The 16,384-nt window shown below is 43.0% G+C and overlaps 2 protein-coding genes across 4 annotated transcripts in view; one reads left to right on the plus strand and one right to left on the minus strand.

Moving 5' to 3' along the window:
- Nucleotides 1–8,588, plus strand: part of LOC125383226 — a 98,730-nt gene extending 90,142 nt beyond the window's left edge. Inside the window, exon 3 of the mRNA XM_048401497.1 lies at nucleotides 1,594–8,588. Within this exon, the coding sequence (XP_048257454.1) occupies nucleotides 1,594–3,394 (1,801 nt within the window). The 3' untranslated portion in view covers nucleotides 3,395–8,588. The remainder of the gene's footprint in view (nucleotides 1–1,593) is intronic.
- Nucleotides 1–16,384, minus strand: part of LOC124146385 (RNA polymerase II-associated protein 3-like) — a 399,479-nt gene that overhangs the window by 65,764 nt on the left and 317,331 nt on the right. The gene's annotated exons all lie outside the window — the stretch shown is intronic.

Here is a 16,384-nt window from a genome sequence, read left to right on the forward strand (position 1 = left end):
AGAACAATGATGCCAAAAGGAAACAGCTGGATGGCCACAAGCATCGCAGCTTGTGTGGCAGCTTTTGAGGCAAAAGGAGTTGTCATTCAATGGGACATGAGAGACTCAAAACTTTACAGCCTGTGTTCCTCAGGGCGACGTACCAGGACGTGGTCAGTCTGTCAAAGTGTAACCCATGGCACCGACGTCTGCCCGAGTATAGCCACAGCTCGCCGACCAATTGTCAGGCCTCAAGACAGACATGTTCCATATGACCGACGAAACATGGACAGTAATGCCACGTACATAGACTCAAGAGGTAGACCTCGCGTTCGATGTGATGGACAAGAGATCTGTAACAACTTTAATGATAGCGGCTGCAGCCGCCAACAGTGTCCTTTCATACATACCTGCCTCATTTGCCTCATTTCGGAAGAAACGTTCGATATTGGACTTATCGGCCCCCCATGATGACGATACCGTCCCTAGCATCAACCAACTAATCGACAAGACATCCTGTTGTCTTTCCTACGTAACACTTGATCATGCCATTTCTATCATTATGCAGCACGGAAGAGGGGCTCTCATGTGTAAGGCAGATTTATAAACCTATTCATTGGGATCGCTATTAAGTAAGAGACTTCTTTCTATAGGCATTAAAACCTATTGTGAGGTTTTACTTTCCAGTCGGGTTAAATCTCATAAACAGGGACGTTGTAATGTCCCTGGGATTTTATATAATATCCCAGGGATTTTATAGGATATTCAAGTCATATTTGCTATAATATCCCAGGGATTTTATATAATGTCCTGGGTATTTTATTAATATAACTTCCGTTCAGATTGTAACATGTAATGAAATGTAAAATCAAATGCTAAATGTTTTCTCTATATTCACGAGGATCGCAACTCGCAACCTTCATATTTGTAGCCCAGTGAGTGTACCACGAGGCTACAGAGGTGTTGATAAGCCTCACTGGTTTTTAGAATGTCCTTTTCAAGATCCGTACGCCAGCAACAGATATTTTACGAGCGTTTCCTAAGGTTCATGGAAAGTATGTTCTAAACATAAAAATGTTGATAAATGTTGTTTTAAGTTTCTTTTTTCGGTTTATAAGCATGGAAAAACACTTTCCCTCGGTTTTGGTAGACAGAGCATGCCCTGGGGGTCGGGAAAAAAACGCAGGGGCTTTGCCCCCTTGGTTTTTCCCTCTGGCCAGGGCATGCTCTGCCTACCAAAACCGAGGGAAAGTGTTTTCTCCAATACATAACTGACGCCTTCAAGCAGATTCCATTAAGCCCCGAATACTGGCCATATTTCGGGTTCAAGTGGGAAGGACTGTACTATTTCTACACCCCGTTAGCCTTCGGTTGCCGATCTAGCCCGCCAATATCGTTGTGGCGGCTATTCTCTGGGGTCATCTCTGGGAGAAAAAGCGTGTGCTCTTTCATTGTGATAATTAGGCTACCGTGTTCATCATCAGGAAGGGTAGATCTAAATGTAAAGGTATCATGTCCCTCATGCGCCGACTCACTTGGACAGCAGCAGTGGTATTGGCCCATCACGTACCTGGCTCAGATAATAACATTGCTGATTCACTATCTCGTTTGCAGATCACCAAGTTCCAAGCCCTGGCGCCACATGCTCAACCACACCCACTCCAGTGCCCCCCAGCTCGCAAGTAATGTGGCCCTGAATGCACATCTCAACAGACTGTGGTCCGCGGTCGTCAGCAAGGGTACTCAGACCGCCTATTCGACTGGTATGACCTGTTATATAAAGTTCTTGCTTACTTTCGGACTGTTTCAAACCATGTTCTATCACAGACTCCCTCCCGTGAACGAGGTATATTTACAGTACTTCATTGCCCATTGTTATGGCGTGCTGCAGTTGAAACATGTCACTGTTAAGACCTACCTAGCTGGGGTGAGGTTCTTTTACCTGCAACGTGGCATTATCACAATATTCGACCATCGTGGATCCGGGGCGTTGAACAGACTGCAGTCCATCATGAGAGGTTACAAGAAGTTGCAAGCTCCGACTTCAAGAAAAGGACTTCCCATCACCTACACAGTTTTGGCACGAATCGTGTGTACACTGCATGCAGGAGTACTTGGACCGTTAAATGACCTGGTAATGGAATGCATGTGCTTAACTGCCTTCTTCAGGTTTCTCAGATGTGGAGAAATCACGTGTACTGCCAGGTTTGATCCCAGTGCTAACATTTGTTTGAGTGACATCAAGTTTGACTTCGCTAAGAGAAAGTGCACTATCCTGCTGAAAGCTTCCAAGACGGATCCATTTCAAGTAGGCGTCCCCATAATATTGTTTTCTAATAGTAGCTTGTGCCCGTTCTCAAGTTTGAGGAAGCTCTTCCATACCAGAACTCTTCAGCGATTAAGGAGACTTGAGTCCTCAGGTGATCAAAAATACAAGCACCTATTTAAATCTACACATCCTTATTTGTGTAAACTTGGTGAGTTTGGTGTGACGTTTTTTGAGAGAAAATTATCTTTGATAAGTAATGAGTTTTGGAAAAGTTGTTTTCAATCATTTATAGTGCTTGATAAGAAAATCAAGCCAGAATCTTTCAGTAGTTTTTTAACTGAACCAATTTTTTATAACCCTAATATTAAAATTAATAGGAAATCATTTTTCTTGAAATACTGGTTTGAGAAGGGCGTCTCCCAAATTATAGACTTGGTCAAGGCCAATAAGGAGTTTCTGTCATATGAGGAATTTAATGATATGTATGGTATTTGTTCATACTATTTGGAGTTTTATGGTGTTGTTAGCAGTGTTAAACAATACCTTGGAGCTCTAAATTTAGTTCCAACAGATTCTGTGGAGGATCAGCGCTGTGTGGTAAAAACTATTTGTAGTTCCAAGTCAGGTTCAAAGCATATTTATTTTTCATTGGTTTCTACAGAAGTAAAAACTAAAGGGCAGGAAAAGTTGGAATTACGATTTGAAAACTTAAATTGGAACAATATTTATAATAAAATTTTCAGTACAACACAGGATGTCAAACTGCGATGGTTTCAATACAAAATTACCCACAGAATTCTCACCACTAATACTTTTCTGTATTTACTCACTTATCCTCAGAATGATTTGTGCTCCTTCTGTCACAATGAAAAGGAAACAATTACTCACTTGTTTTGGGAATGTGATATAATAAAACAATTTTGGGATGAAGTGTCATTGTGGATCGACCAGTGCTTTCATGTTTATAATATGACATTTTGTGCAGAATTGATACTTTTTGGAGTTCAAGAGAACATAAAAACAGATAAAGTGATGGTAATTGGATATTTTAATTGTGCAACAACAACAGTACTTACGCGTTCATATTTAATATACCAATTACAGGTCAATCACCTCATTACGTTTATATTCAACACGATTTCTTAACTCTGTCACTCGAATGTGCTTTTTATGCCGTCTGGATCATGTTACAGTAATTACATCCCACAATGCACTTCTAAACAGTCTGCGCATGCCCAGTAAGACGGACATGACGTCACAGTGTTTACCTTTATTAACCCTTCAGCCCCACACGAGGTTACTTTCTACATTGTCGCAAGCCACTCAACTGCGTTACTCTCATGTGCTTCAGTGCTAAATCACGAGTCAAGTCAAGCCATCCGATCTCGGGTTTCGCGATACTCAGCTAACCAAGACTAATAATGGCGGAGAGGAGACATAGACGAGCCAGAAGTCAGCGCAATCGGGTTAATGTTCTCGACTCCGCACAGCCTGAAGAAAACCCGGATAGCCTCGAACCCCGCGCCACTGCTGCCAGTGCCAGTCGTACTACAGTGAGAATCAGCAGTCAACCGTATCTGACCGTGGCCCAGCTACGCCAACAACTGGCAGAATGGGGCGTGAGGGTACCAAATAATTGGCCTAGGAAAAGCATCACATACATCACAGGAACCCAGATGCCCTCGTTAGTGGGACCACCCTACCCAACAGTGTCGCATCGGAATTCGGGGACAATGGTACCAATTCCGTGTCACCTGTTAGTGTTGCCAGTCTACAACGCGAACTTGCAGAGCTAAAACACATGATAGCGAGCATGACCAGCCATAACTCAGTGCCCACCGAGTACGCAGCTACAAGCCTACCAGATCACCTCAGCCATGATGTGCCGTCGGATTCTTTGCCCCACATTCACACAGTCGCGCCAGCGCTCAAGAAGAAGATTAAAGACGGCAAGTACTGCAACCTGGCCTTGTTATTGATACCTAACCAAGACGCTAGAATGGCCGAATATGATGGCAATGTATATCATTTAAAGGAGGACGCTAGGCTAAATCGCACTCTTACTCTAGCAGAATTCATACAGGCCTTTGGCATTTACAAGGACATTCTTTGTGACATCAATAACACCAAACGGAAACAATTGGACGGACACGAGCAAACTGTCATCGAACTGGCTACGTTGTATGGGGGCTCTGCGCACTATGACTACCACAAGTTATTTGCTGCCAGAGTGGCGTCCTACGCAGAACAAGGTTGCAGCATTCGCTGGGATATGAGGGACACACGTCTGTACGGGCTGTGTTCTTCGGGGCGCCGTTCCAGATCTTGTGCAATTTGCCACAGCATCACCCATGGTACAGACTTGACGTACTGATACAGTTAGGCCTACCCTGTTCTCGGACCGAAGTGTCAGCTCCGACAGGATGGGGGCGATGGACAAAAACGACACCAGGGGACGACCTAGAGTTAGGTCAAACGGAAGGGAGGTCTGCAATAATTTCAATCACCAGGGCTGTATGAGAGTGAACTGTGCATACCTTCATGTATGTCTCAATTGTCAAGCCCTAAACCACGGACAGGCGACTTGTGCCAATGCTCCCAAATCGAGACGGGACAACCAAGCTTGACTAACTTTCCCGGATATAACCAGAGAAGAGGACGTAGGCACTTTAACAGTCCAACTCACTCCCATCAATGTTCAGGCTATACAGGCAGAACTCGCCTCTCATCCCCATCCTCCATTTGCTACATATCTCATCAACGGCTTGCAACATGGCTTCGACCCCTTAATGTCGGATGTTCCACAGTCCACAACAGAATGTAAAAACAAACGTAGGGCTACATTGGATCCAATAGTAGTGACTAAGGCAGTGCAAACAGAAGTCGATAAAGGGTACGTTATAGGACCTTTCCAGCGGGCTCCATACCCTGTGTACAGAATTAACCCCTTAGGAGTTGCCACGGGCAAGTACTCGGGCAAGAAGAGGCTAATCCTTGATCTGTCAACCCCACATAACTCGGAACATACCGCAAGTATCAATGATCTCATTAGTAAAGAATCTGCTTCACTCTCTTATGTGACCATAGACTATGCTATTGCAGTTATTAAGCAACTGGGACATGGTGCACAAATGTGTAAGGTGGACATTACCGACGCATTCAAACAGATTCCGCTGCACCCCAGGTACTGGCCGTTCTTTGGTTTCCGATGGGACGATAGGTACTACTTCTACACAAGATTGGCGTTCGGGTGCAGATCCAGTCCAAAGATTTTCGATACCCTATCACAAGCCGTGTGCTGGATATTGCAATACAACTACGGCGTTAAAAACATTCTGCATCTGTTAGATGATTTCCTGACTATTGATCCTCCCGTTTATGAAGCTAGCACAACTATGGATGCCATCTTAACCTTGTTTGACAAACCTTGGCATCATCTTGGACTGAGTCTCGATGACGGCGAGGTTACCAGAGAACAAGTTGAAAAGGATAGCAGATATGTTAACATCATTTTCTACTCGGACTAAGTGTACGAAAAGAGAGTTGCTGTCTTTGTTAGGGCATTTAAACTATGCTTGTCGAGTGGTAGTACCAGGCAGATCCTTCCTATCTTATCTGATTCGACTGTCGGCCACTGTGGTCAAGTTGCACCACCATATCAGACTATCTAAGCAATGTCGGATAGAGATGCACATGTGGAAAAAATTTCTGAACCAGTGGAATGGCATCTCGTTTTTCCATGACGACCATATCACATCAGCTCCGGATCTCAATCTGTATACGGATGCAGCTGGAAGTGTAGGACACGGGGGATATTTTGATGGGGCATGGTTCGCCCAGGCGTGGCCTCAGGACGTTAAAAACAGTCGAGACTCAGCACAATCAATTGCTTGGTTGGAACTTTATCCTATTGTGGTGTCCGCCATTCTCTGGGGACGACATTGGACACGGAAGAGATTACTGTTTCATTGTGACAATAAAGCTACTTTCAGGAAATTCCGAGCCCTGGCGCCCCATGAGAACTCCATCCAACGCCTTGCCCACCCAGCTCACAAGTGATGTGGACCTGAACCATCACCTGGACACCCTGTGGTCAGCTGCGATCAGTCGACAAACAAGAACAGCATATTCTACAGGATTTCTGTGCTACCTAAAGTTCATGTTCAAGTTCAGTTTGTTCAACACACTGGGTGCCAGCAGCGGCCTGCCACCAGTTAACGATGCCTACCTTCAGTACTTTCTTGCACATTGCTTCGGCTTCCTCAAACTCTCACATGACACCGTGAAGACTTATCTGGCGTGAATCAGATTTACTTACCTACAAGCGGGCATCAGGACACTGTTTGACGATGTCTCAACCGGTGCCCTAAATCGGATTCAAACTCTACTCAGAGGATACAAACAGGCCCATACACCAGAGCAGAGGAAGAGACTCCCCATCACTTACCATGTGCTATGTAACATCATCAAGCGGCTCAGGGATGGCGGGTTCGGTCCTTTCAACGATTTGGTAATGGAATGTATGTGTCTTACAGCGTTCTTCGGATTCTTGAGATGCGGTGAACTCACATGTTCAGCCAACTTTGATCCCAGTAGGAACATAACTATGAGCGACATTAGTTTCGTACATCATAAAAGAACATGTGTTATAACCTTAAAAGTGTCTAAGACTGATCCCTTCCGACTAGGCGTTCACATTGCCTTATTCGCTACTGACACTATGACATGTCCCTACTCGGCCTTGTCCAAACTGTATTCCATTAGAACGCAGTGTAGGGCTGCATACCAGGATCCACTGTTCGTCAATCGGGACTATCTACCAATATCCAGGACTGTGTTTTTGTCATGGTTAGATAGGGTCCTCACGTTGACTGGCTACAACTCCGCCGACTACTCCGGGCACTCATTCCGGATAGGAGCAGCTACCACGGCGGCCACCGTTCACATCGAGGATCACCTCATTAAGACTATGGGCAGGTGGACGTCGGACTGTTACGCCAAGTCCGGTTCCACCTTAGGGCAAGCCCACAAGGCTATGTGTCACCATCACTAAGTACCATATTCATGTTATTTACCTATATTCTTAATTCTTTGGGGGCTCTCGGTTGCTAACCTCGTTTGGGCGTCATAAGCCACTCCATACTCAGAGCATGGAAGGCTTGTGGCCCCCAAAGAACTTACGCTATTTCGGTACTGTCCAGACAGCACGACCAGGACTAGCTTAACTCTAGGGATCGTCCGGGTCATCGGACCCAAGGACCGGCATATCCCTCTCACAGCTACACAGTCCGGGTCCATAAGACCCCAGGACATTGTCATCTTACCCGGGTCTCTATGACCCCAGGGTGTCAACCAGGGTCTCTTAGGCAACCGAGGCTGCCCCCATGTTGTGCCAAATGTTTATGTAAATATCTGCATGTAATAAAACTTCCTGCAATGTAATACATTTCATGTTTTTTGTGGCACAAAATGGTAATTGGATATTTTAGTTTGTGCAACAACAACAGTACTTACGCGTTCATATTTAATATACCAATTACAGGTCAATCACCTCATTACGTTTATATTCAACACGATTTCTTAACTCTGTCACCCAAATGTGCTTTTTATGCCGTCTGGATCATGTTACAGTAATTACATCCCACAATGCACTTCTAAACGGTCTGCGCATGCCCAGTAAGACGGACATGACGTCACAGTGTTTACCTCTATTAACCCTTCAGCCCCGCACGAGGTTACTTTCTACATTGTCGCAAGCCACTCAACTGCGTTACCCTCCAGCCACCCCTTAGCTCTTCCTGTCTTTCATGGCCTAATGTATTCATGAGCATCATGAACGTGGTTTCTTGTGCATTCGCTAGTACTCATGTATTGGCATCCATTCCATGGCTGTTTATCAGGCGCCTATATATATATATATATATTGTGTATATACCTTATCTCCTGGGGCTGCCTCGGCGTCATAAGCCACTCCATACTCAGAGCATGGAAGGCTTGTGGCCCCCAAAGAACTTACGCTATTTCGGTACTGTCCAGTCAGCACGACCAGGACTAGCTTAACTCTAGGGATCGTCCGGGTATTGGACCCCAGGACCGGCATATCCCTCTCACAGCTACACAGTCCGGGTCCATAAGACCCCAGGACATTGTCATCTTACCTGGGTCTCTATGACCCCAGGGTGTCGACCCCAGGGTCTCTTAGGCAACCGAGGCAGCCCCCATGTTGTGCCAAATGTTTATGTAAATATCTGCATGTAATAAAACTTCCTGCAATGTAATACATTTCATGTTGTTTGTGGCACAAATTTGATTTACTTTTACTAATTGCAAAATACTATATTTATAGATGCAAATTCCAAAATACAAAACCTTATTTTCATGTTTATAAAAAGGAAGCTTTTTCACGATACAACATTGAAAAAGATATTGCTTTCAAGACAGGTAATCAACAGAAATTCTTTGGTGCTTGGATGCTGTATCATCAACTTTTCGAAAATGAGGAGGAGCTTTCAATTTAATTTTAGTTTTGTACTTAAGATTTTAATGTTTGAGACCATGTATCGTCAAGTCACACAAGTTCGATCGACATGTAACTTCGATCGGCCATTTTGAATGATATTTCTCGCGAAATGTAACGAGAAATTACGGTACCTGCAGCTTTGATCTTCTGACAACACCGCTTTCGTTCGCTTGGACCGGAAAATGCTTCGTGTCAAGTTACCAAACGTAAGTAATAGCTCATATTCAGCAAACAACTACTTTTTAACCCGAGATCACTAATGTAACTTGATCAGCTCAAATAAAATGTCAATTGTAATAAATGCACACGTTGTAAATCGACGGCACACCTGTCGTCTGCTTGTTGACGTTCATGGTATAAATGTCACGTGATGAGACACGTGATGTGCTCGCCAAAATTTAAAACTATGGAAACAAATTAGGGTCATTTCTTATTGAAAATGTTAGGCTTTTTGAGAACTTCTGTCTCTGGAGTTTTGGTGATATATAAAATAAACCTTTATTTTTACAGGTTTTGACCAATGGTGAACCAACCAGAAGAGGTCAATATAGGCAATATTTGTCTGCAGCCCTAGACAAGGCATATAATGCTGTTTTAGATGGAATGGCAATTAGGAAAGCTGCCACTACCTTTGCTGTTCCATTTGCTACACTGCATGACAGGATGAGTGGGAAGGTTTCTATTGAATGTAGTACCACTGGTAGAGAACCACTATTGCCCATGGAAGAAGAACAGGGACTTGTTTCACATATTGAAGCCATGGCAAATTTTGGGTATGGCTATACAAGGGCTGAAGTTACTACTATTGCCACAGACCTAGCAATATATGTTGGAAAGAAGTCAAAGGATGAACAACCCCTATCACTTCAGTGGTTCTATGGGTTTATGAAGCGATGGCCTGATCTGTCAGTGAAGAAGCCACGATCCCTTGAGATACAGAGAGCAAAAGCTACCTCAGAGGAGACGATCACTCATTATTTTAATGAGCTCGGGCACATCATGGATAAGTACAACCTGAAGACATGCCCTCATCGCATTTATAATGTTGACGAAAAGGGACTTATGGAGCATCATACCCCACCATCAGTTGTTACATCGAGTCAGAGTACTCAAGCTGCAGTCACAACATCAAGATCAAGTACTACAACGGTTATAGGTTGCGGCAATGCGTCTGGTAGTTCTATACCACCGTATTTTGTATTCAAGGGCAAGAGGATGCGGGGAGAACTCCTTTCAGGAAGTACCCCTGGAGCAGCAGGCACTGTAAGCGACTCTGGCTGGTCAAACACGGAGATTTTTCCGCACTATCTGACAGAGCATTTCCTGAAGCATGCTGTCGCCGCGTCTGCAGATAGTCCACTTCTTATTGTGTATGATGGTCATAGATCCCACGTATCTATTCCGCTCATCGAATGGGCACGTCAACATCACATTATTTTGTTTGTACTGCCTGCACACACGTCCCATGTTTTACAGCCAATGGATGTTGGTTGCTTTGGACCTTTTGCTAAAATTTACAACAACCTCCGTCATACGTATATGCGGGAAAATGCCACAAGTTCAGTTGATAAACATTCTGTTTGTGAACTTGGCTGTAGAGCTTATAACCTGTCGCTGACACCAACAAATCTGCAATCCTCTTTCAGGAAATGTGGAGTCTATCCATTTGACAAGTCTTCCACCGCCAATATCAACTTTGCGCCATCAACAGTTTTTAAGTCGACTGAACCTTTGCTGCATCCTGATACTGGTGTTATTGATTCATGTGTGCCAGTTGGAGACAAGGTTGTCACTTCACCTACTGAGGGCAATGATGGATTCTTTAAAGACAAGATGACTGTACTTTTCAAGAAAGCTGTGCCTACTAAAAAGAGAAACGTTCTGAGCGCTGTTGTCGGGGGCAAGGCCATCACCGAAGACGTCATTCTGAATAAAATTATTTCCCACCAGACTGTGACATCGGCACCCCAAAAAAGAAAGCAAGCACCTAAACCAAGTAAATCTTTAAAAAAAAAAAATACTGTCACTGCAACGAATGCAAGTACTGGAACTTCACGGTCCAACGCGCATCAGGACGATAGTTTTGATAGTGATGTGACAAGTGATGACGAACTGTGCTGCAAATGTAGCAAATTTGTACCTGATGAGGTTCGAGCTAATGTCTCCCTGATCATAACAACCTGGGCACAATGTACCCACCCTACATGTCAGCACTGGACACATTTACGTTTCTGCACGCCAGTTCGTGTTGTGCGTCGACATTCTGAGTTTTGGTGCCCCTGTCACGATGAGCCTGAAGAATAACTCCCTGCATCAACCTTGTAAATAATCTGGATATTTGTGACTTTTCATCGTTTTTTTTTCAATATCAAAACATAAAATGAACGTTTGATGGACAAAGATGTAATAAAACAACTGCGGACTGTTCTAATTCGAATTTTGACACAAGAGATCGTCCATACATGTCATCCCGGTTATGCGACAAGCCAACCAATCAAATGATCGAACTTGTGTGACGTAGCTTTCTGGGTCACTTCCGTTGACAGTAAGAGGGCGGCCATGCCGCGAGTGTAAATTTCAATGGAAATACGTGGATTTGGGAAATGTTTGTCATAAATAAACAAGTTCACAGGTAAGATATTTGAAAAAAAGATTATATGAATGTTACTATGAATATTCAGCGACTTTTCGTAAGTGATCGAACTTCCATGATACGAGGATACTTTCCTAAACTGCAATATGATATATAAACAAGAGTGAATGTGTGAGTGAGAAGTATGTTATTTTCTGTAAAAAAAACAACAAAGTAAGATGTACTGATAAGTTGTGCTTTATGTCATGGGCTTTCTGCTACCCTGGGCGGAAGCCCATTTATGTAACAGGTGCGTCTTTCTAAAAACAATAAAAGAAAAGAAAAGAAAAAAGAACTCTTCAGCGAGTGAGGATGCACTATTTGTGGATGCTCAACACCAGCCCATCAAACGGGCATTGTTTCTGTCCTGGCTCAGCAAAGTGCTGACTAGAGCTGGTTTTAACTCAAACGATTATAGTGGGCACTCGTTCCGTATCGGTGCTGCCACCACCGCAGCTAGCGCCCGGGTGGAGGACCACCTAATTAAGACTATGGGCCGCTGGAATTCAGACTGTTTCCAGAGATATATTAGAACTTCAGAAGAGACTCTGCTTAACGCACAGTGGTCGTTATGTGGACCCTAATCTACAATACAGATTCCGTGCCATATTCGTATTAGTTTGCAGTTATCAGGTTTCGTGATCATGTATCCTACTCGGTCGTACACAACCTCGTTTGGGCGTCTCAAGCCATTGCATGCCTCAGGCAGCAGCATTACATGGCTTGGGGCCCCAAAAAATACCTTACCTACCTGGTCCGGCGCAGCCACCAGTTCACACTCCATACCCGCAGGGTACCCCTATCATTCAATCTAATAAATAATAATCTGCTCCTTTTCCTCAACACCTCTCTACCCACAGGGTAGCCCTATCCTAGCAGGCCAGCATGGCCCTAGAACTAACCCCCGTCCGCAGGACATTCTGTGTGCGACCGAGCAGCCCCCTTGTATATAGCATATATATCCCAATGTGTATTAAATTATATTGTTTCCTTTACCCTTTGTCGTGTTTTCATTGCACAAAATGTGAATTTAATATTTTTGTTTGTGCAATGACAATACCATCCATGTCCTTTATTGCAGTTCATCTCGTAGTATCACACCCTAAATTATATTGTTTCCTTTACCATTTGTCGTGTCTTCATTGCACAAAATGTGAATTTAATATTTTTGTTTGTGCAATGATAATACCATCCATGTCATTATATGCAGTTCATCTCGTAGTATCTCAACCCTAACGCCTTTACTTTACCACTCACCACTGGTATATTTAGGAGATAAACATACTGTGTTTTCAATGTAGAGCTAGGTTACCTGTAGATTTAACCCCGCTAAATTGAATTTGTAACCGAACGCGCAGCGTGAGGTTTCAAATGTTAAATTTAGCGCGGTTAAATCTACAGGTAACCTAGCTCTACATTGAAAACACAGTATGTTTATCTCCATTCTACCATGACTAAATAAAATGCGAACTCTTTGGTGTTAGCAAATATACTGAGTGAAGCGGCATGGGTTGAGTTCAGTGTTTTGAGTGGGTTATCGATCTGAATTACGGAATCACCGCACAAAATATGGTGCCATATATACTCAAGCAGTTTGTTTACACCGTAATACTTCACTCTAACATATGACAGGCATTGAAAGCATATAAGCACGGCAGCTTGGTAAGCTGACATGAGGTGGGCATCCCTAAAGAAAACAAAGCAAGCTTTGAAAGGCTTTCGCACGTCACCATTATGACGTCATATCGCTCATTGTGACGTGAAAGAAATGACGTCACAGTCGTATATAGAAAAGCGCCAAAATTCCAAGCTCTCTGTGTCTCCAAAACGTAAATACATTCCCTGTGTAGATTTCTATCGTGTTTTCTGCACGAAATGTATTGCCACACATCCTTTGAATATTGTAGTAACCGCGTCTGTGCATTTTGTAACCTGTAATTGCAGATATAATTATTTAAATATGCCTACCGACACTGACTGAAAATAGTACTATTCTATGAATATTAGCTTCCGCGGTGATGCGGCCGTCAAACCAGCTGTTTCAATCAGAGGGGGTTTATTGTGATTAAATAGCCTCTGATTGACCAATCAGAATCGAGTAAATTCCAAATTCATGGTAGAATTAATTGTATCCTTTGCCATGTGCTCGTACGGCAGTTTGTTTACACTACCACTTCTGGTGGTCTCGCTCTCAGTGTATCTCTTAAATTGTTATAATGTTTTTTATCACTCTTGTCAGGCCAATTGACCTTGTTTTAGTATTATTCTCCCATAGCCGTGTTATCGTAAACCAACATCCATGTAGATTAATTTCTTATATACTCCCATGATATCTTTCACTACCGGGCATGTGCAGTGTGAAGGAATGACGTCACATGTGTATTTATGTAAATACTTTCAGACTCCATCTTGCCGTTTAACTATCGTTCTGTCAAGTCAATTTGGTACCCTACATCCACCCCTTCACCACCTTTGGGCTGCTTGGTTTAAACATTATTTCTAGAACTAACCCCTGTCCGCAGGACACTAACCTACCTGGTCCGCCGCAGCCACCAGTTCACATCCGTACCCGCATGGTACCCCTATCCCTCTACCCGCAGGGTAGCCCTACAACTAACCCCCGTCTGCAGGACACTTACCTACCTGGTCCGGCGCAGCCACCAGTTCACATCCATACCCGCAGGGTAGCCCTATCCCACTACCTGCAGGGTAGTCTTATCTCTCTACCCGCAGGGTACAGTTCGGCGTCTCAAGCCATTGCATGTCTCAGGCAGCAGCATTACATGGCTTGGGGCCCCCAAAAATTCCTTACCTACCTGGTCCAGTGCAGCCACCAGTTCACACTCCATACCCGCAGGGTACCCCTATCATTCAATCTAATAAATAATAATCTGCTCCTTTTCCTCAACACCTCTCTACCCACAGGGTAGCCCTATCCTAGCAGGCCAGCACGGCCCTAGAACTAACCCCCGTCCGCAGGACATTCCGTGTGCGACTGAGCAGCCCCCTTGTATATAGCATATATATCCCAATGTGTATTAAATTATATTGTTTCCTTTACCCTTTGTCGTGTTTTCATTGCACAAAATGTGAATTTAATATTTTTGTTTGTGCAATGATAATACCATCCATGTCATTATATGCAGTTCATCTCGTAGTATCTCACCCTAAATTATATTGTTTCCTTTACCCTTTGTCGTGTTTTCATTGCACAAATTATCCATACTGATCTGATAAAGATGGATGCACAACTCTTTATAGGGAACTCCATGCACTATATGGTTGGGTGGTATTTTTGTTCCGTTCTGCCATCAAATCCAAGTGTTTCTGCTAAGATCTCGACAAGAAGTATATTCTCTTCTCAAGCGCTTAATTTCAGCGTCCGATTCGACTCATTTTGGGTGAGACTAATTCCATTAGGCTTAAAAATTTCATCATTGAGTGAACATACGCCCATTAGGTATAAGAATGCGAGTGTGATCAATACCAAAGTTACCTATTAAAAACCAATTATTATTTCTCGCAGCATTGATATTGGTCCACCGCGGGTAATACTTTACATCACATAGGGCGACTTCAAGTTGACCATCCGAGTTATTGATAGTATGAAGCAGTTCAATAGACTGACCATTTGTTATTCCTGGGAGTGTTACAAACATATTAAATATACAAAGATACTATATCATTACTTAAATATGAAATCAACGTACATTACTAATCAGTCGATTTTAGTAAGTGCCATTGGTGCTATTTTTGTTGTTGAATTTCCTGATATCTTTGAAAAATACAGGTTCACGGCAACTAGCGATAAAATGGTGCATGATTGGTTTCACAATCCAATGCAATTTTGGCAGAACCAGTTAAACTTTACCATATGGTGTGCCACAACAGGATGTTGTGTATCTCTTTATGCCCTAGGATTTGAACTAAATAAGTCTGTTTTATCATATGATGGAATGCATCAAATAATCCGTACAATAGGTTCGCGTATGAGCGTATTTGTCAGGAATTTAATATTTCTTCGAGTAAAGATTGGCGTAGTTAAGGACTTAATCATGGTCTAGGTGTTCCCTACAGCAGAAAAAGAACTGTTAAAGAACTGTTAAAGAAGAAAGCGATGATTCATCAACCATTCGATCCATTTAAGTTGTTACAGAAAAACAATCTTTTTGTAAGATTGCATAATCTTAATCATGGCTGGGAATTTTCAAGTAACGATTGGAGAGGAGATCTTATGAGTTTTAAGGGTGGTTTAGCTTATATTGTCACAAAATTTGTGCAACTGAACGATACCGCAAACGCTTGGAATGAATTTCTTAATGATAAAACAGAAAATACTTTTACTAACCCAGGAGTTGTAAGAGTTAATGAATCAATAAGAACTTATGTATGGGCAATTCTCGGTGCACAATCGCAAACACGAACGGGAATAATTGGTTCTGGGACGGTGCTCGATGCGCAAAAAACAGTTTGTAGCAAACGTGGAGGATGCTATTAATTCACCAGTTGACAAACCATCTTCTATAAAACGTTATCAAGATGTATTACAGTACGCTGAATCCAAAGTAGACTACCTTTTATGCCCCGGGACTATACATGTCTCCTAGTAATATGGAACTGAAGATCGGTCAAGTGATAGGTTATAATAATAAAATTGTTATTGCTACCGATCAACAAAAAACAGGTATAAATTCAGATATTAACACTAACTAACACTAACGCACAACCACAAGTGCCACCACATATTGCAGCTAAAAATCAACAACATATCAATGAAAAAACAGCGCTTATAGTAGGTGGAGTCGCGGCTGGTTTACTCGTGATTTTGTTAAATAGTTCTTAGCGGATACGTACAACAGACCGGCAATTGCTACGATCAATGCCCACAAGTTTTGACTAAGCCAAGTGGTGGTTTTAGCTAATAAATTCAAGAGCCAGGAAACAATACTCCCTATTATACCGGGAAGTGCAGATGCGGCTTTCC

Source organism: Haliotis rufescens, unplaced genomic scaffold (genome assembly GCF_023055435.1).
Source record: "Haliotis rufescens isolate VD_foot unplaced genomic scaffold, xgHalRufe1.0.p SCAF_22, whole genome shotgun sequence".
NCBI classification, from domain to species: domain Eukaryota; kingdom Metazoa; phylum Mollusca; class Gastropoda; order Lepetellida; family Haliotidae; genus Haliotis; species Haliotis rufescens.